The sequence below is a fragment of the Raphanus sativus genome, chromosome 4, assembly GCF_000801105.2.
Source record: "Raphanus sativus cultivar WK10039 chromosome 4, ASM80110v3, whole genome shotgun sequence".
In the NCBI taxonomy this organism is placed as follows: Eukaryota; Viridiplantae; Streptophyta; class Magnoliopsida; order Brassicales; family Brassicaceae; genus Raphanus; species Raphanus sativus.
Window position 1 is genome coordinate 8,622,631 of NC_079514.1, and position 14,733 is coordinate 8,637,363.

Sequence of the window (14,733 nt, forward strand, 5' to 3'; positions counted from 1 at the left end):
AATTAATAAATGTATGTGTTAAAATTATAGTTATATAAAACTATACATTTAAACTCTATATTTAATGGTACATATACATATATTTTTATAAAAGTCGGAATGGATCTGACTCTGAAATTTTAGTATTTGTGATTTTCTTCGTTTTTAACAAATGTTGACTTTTAATATTTGCTTTGCTTTGAAATCAAAATCAAAATTAACAGATAGAAGGCTCATCCCTTGTGATAAACATCTATATATATAAAGAAGGGTTGGTTCTCTCCTTCTGACACGTAGGACGACACGTCAGAAATAGAGTTTCTGCGACGTTGACACGTGTCACGTTTAATGAAACGCAGCGTGATGGTCTCTTCGTCCTGGGCTTCGCGTGTAATGTTATTTGCTTCATGGGCTTAATGTGTGTGTCTCTTGGCCCAGTGTATCATGTTGCGCGAGAACCCTAATTGAGTTTGAGAGTCCTCTCCTTCGTCCTCCCTGTCTCCATCGGCGCCGACCTTGACGAAACGGATGCTGTAACGGATGCGTTGCGTGCTCATCGTAATTACTCCGAGTGTCTTTAATTCGCGTCTCTGATACGACCTCTTCGGTTGCTCCATGAAATCAGTCTTTAATTCGTTATATCTTAATCTGATTTCCCTTTTCGTGATTGCTACTTACCGTGAATTTCGTAAATGGTTTTTTTCAGGGATTTGTCTATTAGTTAAGATTATATCATTGATTTGATTTTTTTTCTGTATGCACTGATTACCAGTTGATAGAATTTGATTTTAGAAGAGATGGTCTTAAACGTCCAGTTGTCTTACCGAACTTAAGGTTTGAAACTTTTACATGTCTTTTTTTTGGCAGATCGTATGAGCTTCTTCTTCTTCTTTATGTCAGTTTCAGGGACTGCACTAAAAATCTGGGAGCCTTTGTTTTGTTTCCAGGCATCTCTTTCTCAAGCACAGAAGAAACATTAATACAAACTTTTTTCTCAATATGGTTGTGTTCTTGGTGGTCAGTCTATTAATCTTAAGATGTTTGTTTGCCGCTTTTCACAAAAAAAAATCATGATCCAATGTGTTTATTCGGTGTTGACAAATTGTATCTATCTGTGGCAGGTGTTGATATAGATGGAAGAGAGGGGAGCAGAGACAGGCAAAGAGACCGTAGAGATAAGCATATAGATCATCAAAACTTACGACAAGGATAGACTGAGAAGCAGAAGCAGAAGCCGAGAGAGGGAAAGAGGAGGCAAGGATCTGGATTATGACTATGACCATGCTCGGAACAAAGACAGAGAATACAGTCGTGGAAGCAGGTACCGTAATTGAGAGATATTGCTCACAAGTGTTAGGTTTTATTAGTCTATCATATTTTCCGATATTTTCCAATGTTTTTATCGACTTAAGTGACAGAGAGTCAAGATGCAGGTGTTAACTAAACTGAATGTGATTTTTATGTTCATACCTTTTTTGAATTAGTTTCCTTCAATTACATATAAATAGTTGGTAAACTTATTCTATAAATAATAAGATTATATAAGGATTAGAAAATATAAATAATTTATCCATCTGTACTTTCCTCTCTTGAAAATCATTCTTTCAATCTTTGATAGCAACTAAGTAAACTTATTCTCTGATAAATGGCTAACTTCTCTGTTCTTATTTCTGTTTTGAAGTCCGGTCGATGTTCCTCCACGGTTGAGGTTAAGTTGCTCCGCCAGGAATGTCAAACGCTGTAAGGAATGAAGCATAGAGCCCCTGCATATATAAAGTGCATTTCAGACTACGGCCAATGTATTTGTTGTCTTCTATTCTGGGGAAAGAGCATAAAGTTTTTTTAAAAAGATTTCAAGGCTTTTGGGGCCAATGACTATCCTATTCCTTTCCATGATGATTCTGGCAGACGAGCTTAAATGATGATAGAGTTATATATAATCTCTTGATATGTGATTGATATTGGGTTCTTTTCTTCTGTCCCAACATCATGAATTCTATGTATTTTTTAATCTGCATATACCTAGACGCTATTTATTAAAACGATTTCTTTTATACAATACACACCTGAACTTTGAAATTAAAGTGAATAATTAAAAAGTCGAGATGAGTGCCACAAAAGACAACAACTCTACAAAGAAAACATAAGCACATACATACTGATAATTGATGACATAAAAGAAATCAAACAAAGTCAAGTAATTACACTGTAATTTAAAAAAAAAAAATCATTTAGAGAATCACAATAATATTATTATACGTATAAAAATCAGGAATAATAGAAACATATAACCAACCCTTTGAATCTAAAACAATTGGCAATTAGTAACAATCGTTTTTTTTTTGGGCAAACGTACTTGGACATCTCATTGCCTGCAGTGAAATCAACAAGCGTAAATAAAGGAAACGAAGGCGCAGAGATATCATCGGACTGGATACGTTCTTCTGTTATCTCCAATCCGAATTTAAAACTTTACGTCTTCATCAGTTTCACCTCATGATTTACAGCCACAGTGTTATTGACCAATCTTATGCTTCCTGAAAACATCATTTACAAACAATGGCGCCTAACGTTTTATACTGCTTCTGTTTTGAATTTTACATTACGTAAACCAGTGGCGGCTCTGTCGTATCGCGAAATTAACAAACTCCCAGATAGCTAAAATACGTCATATTGACACTAACACAAAACACAAACAGTCGATTACATATACAGACTCTAAAACACATATTTTACGTGCTTAAATTCCTTTAACATATCATATTTTACATACCTCACAAGAACAAATATAAAAAAAAAATATTAAAAGAATAAAAATGTACAATGTTTCAAAAAATGTTGAAAACTATTAAATTTATTTTAAAATTAACAACCCGCTCGTAGGTCGGGCCGGTCCTAGTGTGAAAATAATTGTTGAAAGTGATTTGTCTATCTTGTTTTCCTACAAGTTGCACCGTTTTTGAGTATGTGGCAAATGACACTTCCCTTTCTCTGGCTCTATCAATGACTACAGAATAGGACTTTGCTTGAACAATCTTTTAAATATTTTTTGAATGACTAAGAACTTGTATTTTATTAATAATAAAAAAGTGGCCGTTCAAAAAAAAAATTAAAAGTTATGGGTCCATATATATCACATGGCGAGATCCGTGCAATGTAATTTAGAAAATCCTTTAGCAAAAAAAAAAAAGTTTGTGACCTCTGAAATCCTTAGTAAATTACTTAAAAGTTATGACATTTTCCTTACGGCCCGAGACTCTAACATGAGAAGCTGCATGGCTTGACTGGTGCAGCTTCTTTCAGATGACCCTGACCAAGAGGATGCTTCAAACTGTTCATCTCACAACTGATCAGCGGTTTAACTCTCTTGCGTTCTTTTTTTTTTCTGTCAACATCTCTTGCGTTCTTTAATTTGCCACTTTTTGTGTGAAAAATACTTTTTAAGAAAAGAAGAAAAATCTTCTTCTGGGACATGTTACTGTTTATATATAAATTACTTTCGTTGACAAAAAAAAAGGGATAAATAACTTCCTTGTGTTGTCGCTTTCAGTTCTTTGTTTTTTCCCTCTCCTTTTCTTATTAGTGCATTCAAGCTTTTTTAGACAATTTCCAAAATTGGGTGGTCATTTATGCTTTTCCGCAAAGAATGATTGCGTTTTTTCTTCTTTACTCTTTTTTTTTTTGGATAAAATTCTTCTTTACTCTTTGCGGTAAATGTCTTTTGAGAGTTTGATTTGGCAACAACTTGTACTTGGATCGTTGGATTTCTCTTAATAAAACGTTGCTTTTAAAGAAAGGTGCTGTAGTTATTTTCAAAAAAAAAAAAAAAAAAAAAAACTAGTTGTAGTTCCACATTTACACACTTGCAGTCAAACTTGTCAAAATCTTTCAATGATAAAAATGGTTTAGGAACTAGAAAAATGATCAGATTTTACAAATTACTTGAAAGATATCAAAATCCTAAAATGTAGGTTTTACTCTTCCAAACTCATTTAGAGCATTTGCAATACGGTAACATAGGCCCAATCTTTAAAAAAAAAATTAAAATATTATCTTTTTTGGTTTCTGTGTCAGATTAAAGCCGAAAAATACGAAACTAAGGACTGATCCAAGCTGAGTTTTGTGGTCCACGATTAGTTAGTTTTTTTTTCCTTCAAATTAAACGAAAAAACTAATAAAAAATAAAAAAGAATATTGGAAAAATCGAGCAAAAAGAACTCACCATTTCACATATTTTTATATACCAAGAATGATGAATTTAAGGGTGGATAACCTTGCACATAGTGCTAGAAAACAACGGACATTTGTCGTCTATATGGATTTAAAGCTTATAACATAGATTCACAGAGTTATCATAAATCTATATTTTTGTTGAAGACAAAAATAAATATATATAATATATATTCGATGTCAAAAAATGATTTATAATTTTGCGGATAATTATATAGAGGTAATTTAGGTTGATAATCATTATACGGAACTTACTACCATAGATAACCAGCAGAAAATATTTGCAAACTTAATTAGATATATTTTTTCTGTAACTTAGAGCACCCTTATCGGATAAGTATTAAGAAAATGTTTTACCCAAATAATATTAATATTTAAATGTAACTGACTTATTGGATTTTCTTTTATTAATTGTTTAAAAGTTGAACTACTTATAGTCTTACATATGTCATAGAAAGTATTTGTGAGGTTCTAAAAACAAGTTGTTTAAGATACTATCATGTCTTTTTCTTAATTTCTGTAATTATTTTCTTTTGTTTTTATAGTAAAGAAACTATATGAGTATGGTCCGTTGGAGCTGCTCTTAGCATGACTCTTGTTTAAACTGCAATATGATGATTTTTTGGAGGGGGGAATTATTTTATTACTAAAATAATGTGGCTTATAATAAAATAGATGCATTTTTTGTTTGAAAATAAAAATGTTTTTAATACAATATCTAATAAAAATATCTATGGTTTGTAAGCATGGATGTTTCGGTCTCCAAATTGGGTTTGGATCCAATTGATTTTAGTTTTTTCGGAGATGTAAAATTTTTCTTCATTCAGATATCTTACAGTTTTGGATCTAGTTTGATTTTTTCGGATTTGGTTCAAATTTAAAATACATCATAAATCCGTTTGGAACTATTTTAAAGTCCGTTTGGTTCTAATTCAGACTTTGGTTACTTAAATACTTGTTCATGACTTGAAAATAAACATATTAGTTTGCAAATTTTCAAGGTTTAAACAATTTTGAACTGATATAAATGTGACAGTTTTATTTAAAAGTGGTTGTTGAAGGAGAGAAACAAAAATAATTTACAACTCTATAAACGTATGAAATATTATTTAAATTTCAAAATATAAAGAACTTTTAAAAAAATTTAAAAACAAATGTACTCATAATCAAACTCAAAATTCAATTTTTAAACATAAGAATTTCAATATTTGATCAAATAACAATTATAAATTTAACTGAATATTTGAATTAGCTATTCAGGTAATAGGTATTTTCAGTTTCTCATTTAAACTTTTAAATATTTTAGGTACTTATTCATGGTTGAGTTTTGATTTAGTATGTTTTTTTGTAACAAGTTCTTTTCATATATCCATTTATATTTGGATTCTTTTCAATTAGAACTCAAAATCCAAAATACCATAAAACAAGATCCATTCAAATAACTATATCGAATTCGGTTCGGTTCAAATTTATTTTCTCAGGATCCATTTGGTTCAGATTTTTGGGTTTTTTATCTTTAGTTGTTTGGGGTCGTTATTCTAAAACATAACTCTACTACAAAAAAATGAGAGTACAAAATGTGGTGAATAAATTAGGATTTTGAAAATGAAGAATATCATCACATTGTTACTACATATCTATGTAAATTCTCTAGATGCACATAGTAGATTTATAAGTGTATATATCGAGATTCATAACCTTTTTGGGTAAATTTATCTTTCTTTTTAGAACACTGTGTAAATAAAGCTAACTATCTTTGGAAATATATTTATAATATATTATTACATAGAAAATGTGAAACTATATGCAGTCAAAGATTTCTTTCATATTTAAAGCACAAATAAAAATCACTCTTTCAAAATACTAAACATAAAACATACAAAAACCATTTCTCAAAGAAAACATACAATGCTCGTATAAAATCATCTCACCTAATATTGTGTAACTTTCTCAAATAGTTAATAGCTTAGGCAGCCAAGATTGACTCGGAAACGTTACATTGTGGCCTATAAGGGCTGCCCTTACGTGCCCTTAAGTATTTGATGAACAAAAAAAAAAAAAAAAAAAAAAAAAGCTAAGGGCTCTGCCCACCAATAATGATGGCCTAATAGCCTATTAACAAAGACAACCGGCACTGACAAGATTTTAAGAGAAAGATACCAAAATAAAGGTTGAACAGTTTCAGATTTGACGTATATAATTTTATAATGCATTTCATTTTCTTGTATTCCACGTGCTTATCTTTAACCGTCCAAATAGTCTTTCTTGCAGTTAACTAAGAACATAAAGTCCCTTTAGAAAATCACTGTATTAATATATGATTAACTTTCTTTTTTTTTTGCTAAAACTTTGAGCAGATTATTAACTTACTGAGGGATATAAATTAAACCATCTCAAACTAGCATTAATAAACTCATAATATAGATCTTATATCATATGATGCGTTAACCCAATATAGATCTTATACCTAGTGGTATCTAAAACCACACATGTTCCAAACTAGAACCGGTCCTATCGGTTCCAACCGGTTAACAAACAATTAAACTGTTAAACCAGAAATGAAATCTCTGTACCGATGAATGGCTATATATACACACACGAATAGACAATGATAACATCGCTTACCAAACAATATCAAATGCAAACACAGCACATGCAACAACACCACCACCACCATTTCGTGCTTGTCCACGGATCATGTCATGGAGCATGGTGCTGGTTCAAGCTGGCTGGAAAGCTCAAGGCCAACGGTCAACGAGTGACAGCTATTGAACTAGGTGGGTCCGGTATCGACAAGAGGAGGCTCGACGAGGTTCGTTCTGTTTCCGAGTATCTAGAGCCTTTGATGAGTTTCATGGAGGCCCTTCCTGAGGAAGAGAAGGTGGTCCTTGTTGGTCATAGCTATGGTGGCATTGGAACCTCTCTCGCTATGGAAAGGTTTCCGACCAAAATCTCTGTCGGAATCTTCATCTCTGCTTATATGCCACACCATGAGTCTCCTCCTTCCGTTCTCATTCAAGAGGTGGCCAGAAAAAATAAATCTCAAAGAAAAATAAAATAAAGTTATTGGAACCACTCTTAAGGATATATCTTATCTGATAATTGCATGTCACTTTCTGTTTGTCTGTAGTATTTCAAACGTCTCCCTGATGGATTCGCCATGGATTGTGAGTTTACATTCGAGGAAGGACCAGGACAGCCGCCAAGTTCAGTTATGTTCGGTAATAGTTTCATGAAGGAGAAGGCTTACAGTAATTGCCAGTCAGAGGTCAGTTTTACATCCATTACAGCCATCTATGATCAGAGCCTGAGATTTTTTTGGGATTATAATAGTATAAAATCTTAAATCAAAGATTTTATGAGATTTTATGGTCTTTAATTAAGATTTTATACTTAATTAAAAACTTCATAAAATCTTTAATTAAGATTTTATACTTAATTAAAAACTTCATAAAATCTTTAATTAAGATTTATTATAATTTAAGGACCATCAAAAACTATGTATTAACTTTTAAAACTTTGGGGACTAAAGACTGTGCCTAGAACCGGTCTTGCTTATGGCATGACCAGTTTTACAAACCAAGATCAGGTGACTAATGTTGGTAAATATACTAATATATATTTGATTGTCAGGATATAGAACTAGCCATGGCGTTGGTGAAACCGAGCTGGTTATACCCAAAGGAAATGGAAAGTAAAGATTTGCTGACCAAGGAAGGGTATGGATCTGGGAAGAGAGTGTATATCGTCTGCGAAGGCGACAATGTGGTTCCAGAGGAGATTCAGAAGTGGATGATTAGTAACTACGAACCTAACGAAGTGAAAGTGGTTGAAGAAGCTGGTCACATGGCTATGATCACTAAACCTCAACAGCTTTCTCAACTGCTACAGGAAATAGCAGCAGAATACAACTGAAAAAAAAAGAGTTGTGACATTGTATTGAGTATGCTGAAACTAAAGGAGTGTGTGTGTGTGTCTCTCACGCTTCGTTATATTTATGATATGAATAAGAGGGGGTTTTGTGGGATACTTAATATTCTTACGTTACATTGCTTGCTGTATTTGGATGGGGCAGTTTCACAATGGTTTAAACAGAGAGTATCTTATACCTTTCGGATTTGGATTGTGGAGGCAAAGAACATAATAATGCTCTCTGATTGTATAGCTCCTGCACCAGCCAAGAATTGTAGGATCTCTGTATAGACACATAACTTAAGTAGCTCTCTCACTTGTGTCAGAACACAAGAAAAATTCGAGTAGACATGAGATTCTCGAACATACATAGAATTCTACATGTGAGCCAGTTAAGGTTGAAATTTTGATCTGGAAAACAGACTTGTTTTGGGTTGGCATCTGATCCTTCTGTCTTAGAGAATCTACACTGAGAGGCTAATAAAAATACTCTTGCAATAGACAGAGTTGTTGAAGCTTAGCAGACCTGCCTCAACATAAAGAGAAGTTCAATTGAATGACTATATATTATAAAACGCAGTGTTTTGCTGCTAATGAGAGGTTTAATAGAAAACGCGGCGTTGCGATATATATTAAAACGCGGCGTTTAAAGTCCACTGTGTTAACAACCTTAGCTTCTATGCCACTGAGCGAAGTAGCATCTTCCGTCGTCGAACTCACACGCAGATGCGTTTCGACCACCGCGCTAAAACGGGCGCGTCAGCTCCACGCTCTCGTCCTCACCGCCGGCGCATCTCACGGCTCCCCGTACGCAAGCAACAACCTCATCTCGATGTACGCGAGGTGCGGCTCTCTGGAAACAGCGCGGAAAGTGTTCGACACAATGCCTCAGAGAAACGTTGTCTCTTACAACGCGCTCTGTTCAGCGTATTCCCGGAACCAGAGCTACGCGGGTTACGCTTTCGCTCTGATAACACGTATGGCGTCCGAGTCCTTGAAGCCCAACAGCTCGACTTTCACTAGCTTAGTGCAAGTCTGTGCCTTGCTTGAGGATGTTTGGATGGGATCGCTGTTGCATTCTCAGATCATAAAGCTTGGGTTTTTAGACAATGTGGTTGTCCAGACATCGGTTTTGGGGATGTACTCCAGCTGCGGGGAGTTAGAGTCTGCGAGGAGAGTCTTTGAGTGTGTAGAGGGGGGTGGAGATGCGGTGGTTTGGAACAGTATGATATCCGGGAGCTTGAGAAATGATGAGATTGAAGAAGGGCTTGCGCTGTTTAGAACCATGTTGATGTCTGGTGTTGAACCAACGCAGTTCACGTATTCGATGGTGCTCAGTGCTTGTAGTAAGCTGGGAAGCTATTCATTAGGGAAACTGATTCATGCCCGGATAATAGTCTCGGATGGTTTAGCTGATTCAGTTGTAGAAAACGCTCTTCTTGACATGTATTGTAGTTGTGGGGATATGAAAGAAGCGCTCTTTGTGTTTGAGAGGATTCAGAACCCAAATTTGGTTGCGTGGAACTCGGTTATCTCGGGTTGTTCAGAGAATGGATTTGGAGAGGAAGCGATTCTTATGTATGGAAGGTTACAGAGGAGGTCCACACGAAGGTCAGATGAATATACTCTCTCTGCTGTTATATGTGCGACAGGGGAAACAGAGAGGTTCGTTCATGGAAAGAGTCTCCATGGACAGGTAATGAAATTAGGATATGAAAGGAGTGTTTTTGTTGGAACAACGCTCTTGTCAATGTACTTCAAGAACGGGGAAGCTGAATCTGCTCGGAAGGTGTTTGACGTGATTACAGAGAGGGATATTGTTCTGTGGACTGAGATGATGGTAGGGCAATCCAGAGTAGGAAACAGTGAGTGTGCCGTGCAAGTCTTCGTTGAAATGTACAGAGAAAACAATAGGACTGATGGGTTTTCACTGAGCAGTGTCTTAGGAGCATGTTCAGACATGGCATCGCTAAGACAAGGTGAAGCGTTCCATTCCCTTACCGTGAAGACAGGATTCGATAGTGCTATGACGGTATGTGGAGCCCTAGTAGACATGTACGGGAAAACCGGAGAATACGATGCTGCAGAATCAGTGTTCTCTCTAGTTACAAATCCAGATTTGAAATGCTGGAACTCAATGCTAGGAGCTTATAGTCAGCATGGAATGTTGGAGAAGGCTCTGAGTTTCTTTGAACAGATCCTACAAAACGGTCTCACCCCTGATGAAGTAACCTACTTGTCTTTACTAGTAGCCTGCAGCCACAGCGGATCAACTCAGCAAGGCAAGTTCCTGTGGAACCAAATGAAGGAGAGAGGCATCAAAGCCGGGTTTAAGCACTATTCTTGCATGGTGAATTTGGTATCGAAAGCTGGGTTAGTAGACGAAGCAATGGAACTGATACAAGAATCTCTTCCTGGAAACAACCAAACAGAGCTCTGGAGAACTCTGCTAAGCGCGTGTGTCAACACAAGAAACTTGCAGATGGGGCTATACGCAGGTGAGCAGATCCTGAGACTTGATCCAGAAGACACTGCAACGTACATACTACTATCGAATCTTTATGCGGTGAAAGGAAGATGGGAGGATGTTGCAGAGATGAGAAGGAAGATTAGAGGATTAGCTTCTGCTAAAGATCCAGGATTGAGCTGGATTGAAGTGAACAACAACAATACTCAAGTTTTCTCCTCAGGAGACCAGTCTAACACAGAAGTAATACAAGTGCAAGATGAATTACATAGATTAAAAAGTAATATGTTGTGTAGATCATCATCCATTGAACAAGATCAATTCATTACAGAACCTGACGGTTTCCATTAAGAGTTGTTCCAAACAGGTATCATCGTTGCAATTATAAAATCACTTGTTCGAGAACTGTAATAACAGAGTCCAAAGTAACAAGGTGGAGAGATCTTAGAGTCCAAAAGACACAAACTTCCTATGTTTGCTAGTTTCATTACACAAAGTTCTAAAACGACCAGACACACACACTAAGACTAAGAGATCAGACAAAGCCAATGAAATAGAAACCCTCTGGTGAAGACAGAAGCTTTGCTTTCACTTGAGTGAGCTCACTGGTGTTGTGATGGAGAGGTCCGGCCACGCGAAGTACTCACCGGGAACGAACCCACCGGCGTTGCCGCTCTCTAAACCCTCGAACTGCCACGTGGCTGGCATCTGAACCGCGTGATGACCACCGTTACTCGCTACATTCGTCGCGGCGGAAGCCTCACCCATCACAGTCGAAAACGGCCAAGCCGCTCTTCCGAGCCCAAAGCTGACGTCATCGAAACCCGACCCGAGCCCGCTTCCAAACCCGCCGGGTCCATGCGTCGTCGCCGCCGCCGCCGCTGCGTTGGCGTTTTGGCTCAGCAGAGACGTGAAACTGCCGCAGAGAGACAAAGAGCTCCCCTTTCCGCCGTTCTCGAGCGGCGCGGTCACGGTGACGGCGTGGCCAACGCCGTTGGAGAGCGACGTCTGAGGGAAGAGAACAGGCGTCGCTTGCAGCGGGACGTCGAGGGCTCCGGCGGAGGAGGAGGAGGAGCAAGTGCGGGAGCGTTTGGCGGCTTTGCGAGTACCGCCGCCGACGGGAATGTCGCGGAGAGTACCGCCGTGAGTCCAGTAACGGCGGCAGGACTTGCAGAAGTGGCGAGGCTGGGAGAAGTTGTAGTTGTTGTAGTAACAGAACTTGGTGTTGGTTGACTCGCAGCGTGGACACGGGAGCTGGTCTTGCTGAACTGTGGCCGGTGGAAGCCCTGTTAGTCCGCCGTGAAGTCTCGTCATCGCTGTACGTCGTGATTCGCCGGAGTCGGAAGTCGTCATCGAGAAGGAGAAGACGCGGGAAAAGAAGAAAGATTGGAGCTTTTGTTGATATGGTTGGTGTTTGGGTTAAAAGGTTGGAACTTTAGATACGAGGGAGTGAGTTTTGTTTTTGTTTTTATGGAGGAAACATTGGGCAGATAGAGATGGTAATGGAGAAGAAAGTCAGACTTTTTTTGACAGAGGTTGTTGGGTTTGATTAGAGGCCACGCTTTCTCTGTACTCTCTACCTCTCCTGCTGGTTCTTTCTCTCTCTCTCTCGTCTTTAAAAGTTTGTCTTTTTCGGAATTGTTGAGTCGGCTATGGATTATTGTGAAACAGTGTTGGCTCTGTTTGCTCCCTAAACACTAGTAGTCGGCTCACTTCATACGTAGGTGGCTCTTCTTTCTGTTTGAACACATGAAACATTTCTACATTATTCGATCTTTTTTTTTCTGAACTTTACATTATTTTATTTTACGTAAATACAAAAATCTCAATCTTTAAATTGTTATAATTTTCTTACAAACTCACATTGTTTGCATTGTGAGTATTAGAGGTTATTGAATTCTAAATTAATTGTTTGATGTAAACTATCGTTTTATCCATGAAAATTTTAATGAAAAAAATTTTTAGTGATATTTTAAATCAAAAAAAAATTATTTTGATATAGTGTAGGTGTAAAATTAAGTTCTAATTTTAAAAATGAACTAATTCATGAGTAAATATGTTAGGAAATTTTCATAAGTATTTTTAAGTTTTCTTTAAGAGTTCTTTACCTTTTTCTCTTATATTTTATTATCTTTATTTAAATAAAAAATGTATTCTGAGCTAGACTAAGATATATAAGTTTTTCAAGGGAGCACGATAAAATTGTACCTCTAGGTCGTCATGAAAATATATATTTATGTGAATAGTATGGCACACTAGCGTTTAGCGGGAAAACATCATGATACATGTTCAAGTACTGCAGTTACCAACCTTATATGAAGAATTTTTGACAAGAAAGACAATTATTGCACTTATTTGTCTAATAATATGAAAGTTTAGTCATGGACTCACATGACATTGTCCTTAAGTTCAGTTAGTAAACAAGAGTCGAAACTAGTAATAGTGACATATTCTGTCTCTCGTGGAAAACAAATACATGTGGAATAAAAGAAACAAAATGATAGAGAGAGGTGTAGGTCACACTGGGCAACATACAGGTAGGAGGCTGTTGTGCTTATCAGTGTACGGCCCGTTCCCAGTAATTCTACAATTATCTCTTAAGTTTTTTAATTTTTTTTCCCTCGGAACGATTTCATTGATGAGATACAAGGTTACAACTATTAACACAGAAGCAGGCAAGGCATACGCCATCCGAAAACTAAGAACATCTCCAAAAATATGGAGTAATCATTTTTTTTTCTTTTTTCGTTACTTTATTTTCTATTCTATTTTACAATAAAATGTTAGAAATGTTCTAAGTCATCTGATTATATACCAATCTCTGGAAACACAAGTCATCGGATAACAAACCGTCCCCAGAACCAAACAAACCAAAGCTGAGAATTTACAAAACACAGATTAAGATCAAGTAAAATATGCTAATAAAAAGATAATAATAAGTTTATGATACACAGAGTAACTTTATTTTCAATAACTTATTTTGATATACACAATTGTTTAGATTTTTTTTTGTGAACCACCCAGTTGTTTAGAATAAACAGTAATAATACTATATTTTCTGCATTTACGAATGTATCATTATCAACTTATCTTCATTTAAGTTATTGATTTAATGTAAGCTCACAACAAAGAATTATCGTAAAATTTGGATACTTTAAAAATAAATTCACATGTTTAGAAAATATTAATGTGTTATTAATTAACAACATATAAAATTAAAATAACAAACATAAATTAATTAATACATATATTAAAATTATTAACACATACTATTAACTTATATAGCTATATATTAATAAAATAATAACATATATTAATTAACAATAATAATATATAACTATAAAGTTTGTTACATAACACAAGTTTGTTAATATATATATATATATATACATACATATTTTTTTGTCATCATATATATATATATATACATATTTTTATCAAATTAATCATAGTCTTTGTAATTGGTGACACATTCATATTATATACGTATGTAATTATGTAATGGTTATATTTGATATTATTAGTAATCATTCAAAGAAAATCAAATGCATGTTCAAACTTTGAAACAATGAAACGTTTTCGTCAGGTTTGTTAGTATTACTTTATCTGACACTAATTAAACTACAATTGTTCTTTGTTGGATCACGCAGCTTTTGAACTTAAAGTCCGAAAATCCTTTTGTTTGTTTAGTTGGAGATCTATTAAGCAATAAAAATTTTACTTACAAAAAGTTATAATTGGACTATTTACATTATTTAATTTCCTATTATTTCTTATACAACTAAATTACTTACTATTGAATATATACTCTTAACATAATATATTATTTATATACTTTCAAAATAAGATATCTAAGTATCTTTTTCTAAAAATTATATTAATAATATCTTTTAATAGTTTTTATTTAAATGTAAATATATATTTCTATTTGATATTTAGTTTTAAATAATAAAGTTCGTAATTAATATTATACGGACTTGCATATAAATGAATAATCTTATTCTCATAAAATTATGTTTATAGATATTTTAGTTTAATTATATATACTTTAAATGGTTATACAAAATATATATCTATAAAAAAATAATTTTCAGTAAATTTTTATTTAATAAAAAGTAAGTCTACATTTTGAATTACTGATTAAA

General features: G+C 35.0%; 3 protein-coding genes and 1 long non-coding RNA gene across 7 annotated transcripts; 3 read left to right on the forward strand and 1 right to left on the reverse strand.

Moving 5' to 3' along the window:
• The first annotated feature begins 432 nt into the window (after positions 1–432).
• Positions 433–2,038, forward strand: LOC108852176 (uncharacterized). 4 transcript variants are annotated; one of them, XR_001949453.2, is made up of 4 exons: positions 433–813; positions 880–996; positions 1,101–1,300; positions 1,661–2,038. It is a non-coding gene; the product is annotated as an uncharacterized LOC108852176 (long non-coding RNA). The 4 variants fall into 4 exon arrangements; XR_001949454.2 differs by having other exon boundaries at positions 435–813; positions 927–996; XR_008944499.1 differs by having other exon boundaries at positions 436–1,018.
• A 4,764-nt stretch (positions 2,039–6,802) lies between these two features.
• LOC108849721 (methylesterase 10) lies at positions 6,803–8,238 on the forward strand. Its single transcript, XM_018623320.2, has 3 exons — positions 6,803–7,231; positions 7,340–7,477; positions 7,843–8,238. The coding sequence occupies exons 1-3, from the start codon at positions 6,818–6,820 to the stop codon at positions 8,122–8,124; spliced, it is 834 nt and encodes a 277-aa protein (XP_018478822.1). The 5' UTR covers positions 6,803–6,817; the 3' UTR covers positions 8,125–8,238.
• Positions 8,239–8,769: 531 nt separating this feature from the next.
• On the forward strand, positions 8,770–10,939 carry LOC108849317 (pentatricopeptide repeat-containing protein At3g50420). The gene has a single exon (XM_018622865.2). The coding sequence runs from the start codon at positions 8,801–8,803 to the stop codon at positions 10,937–10,939; it is 2,139 nt and encodes a 712-aa protein (XP_018478367.2). The 5' UTR covers positions 8,770–8,800.
• A 16-nt stretch (positions 10,940–10,955) lies between these two features.
• LOC108849318 (dof zinc finger protein DOF3.4) lies at positions 10,956–12,277 on the reverse strand. The gene has a single exon (XM_018622866.2). The coding sequence runs from the start codon at positions 11,939–11,941 to the stop codon at positions 11,177–11,179; it is 765 nt and encodes a 254-aa protein (XP_018478368.2). The 5' UTR covers positions 11,942–12,277; the 3' UTR covers positions 10,956–11,176.
• Positions 12,278–14,733: the final 2,456 nt, after the last annotated feature.

Coding starts and splice junctions, on each gene's coding strand:
- LOC108849318 (XM_018622866.2), bottom strand. CDS start 11,941: ATGACGACTTCCGACTCCGGCGAATCACGACGTACAGCGATGACGAGA.
- LOC108849721 (XM_018623320.2), top strand. CDS start 6,818: ATGATAACATCGCTTACCAAACAATATCAAATGCAAACACAGCACATG. Junction 7,232..7,339: donor CTTCCGTTCTCATTCAAGAG/GTGGCCAGAAAA, acceptor GTTTGTCTGTAG/TATTTCAAACGTCTCCCTGA. Junction 7,478..7,842: donor ACAGTAATTGCCAGTCAGAG/GTCAGTTTTACA, acceptor TTTGATTGTCAG/GATATAGAACTAGCCATGGC.
- LOC108849317 (XM_018622865.2), top strand. CDS start 8,801: ATGCCACTGAGCGAAGTAGCATCTTCCGTCGTCGAACTCACACGCAGA.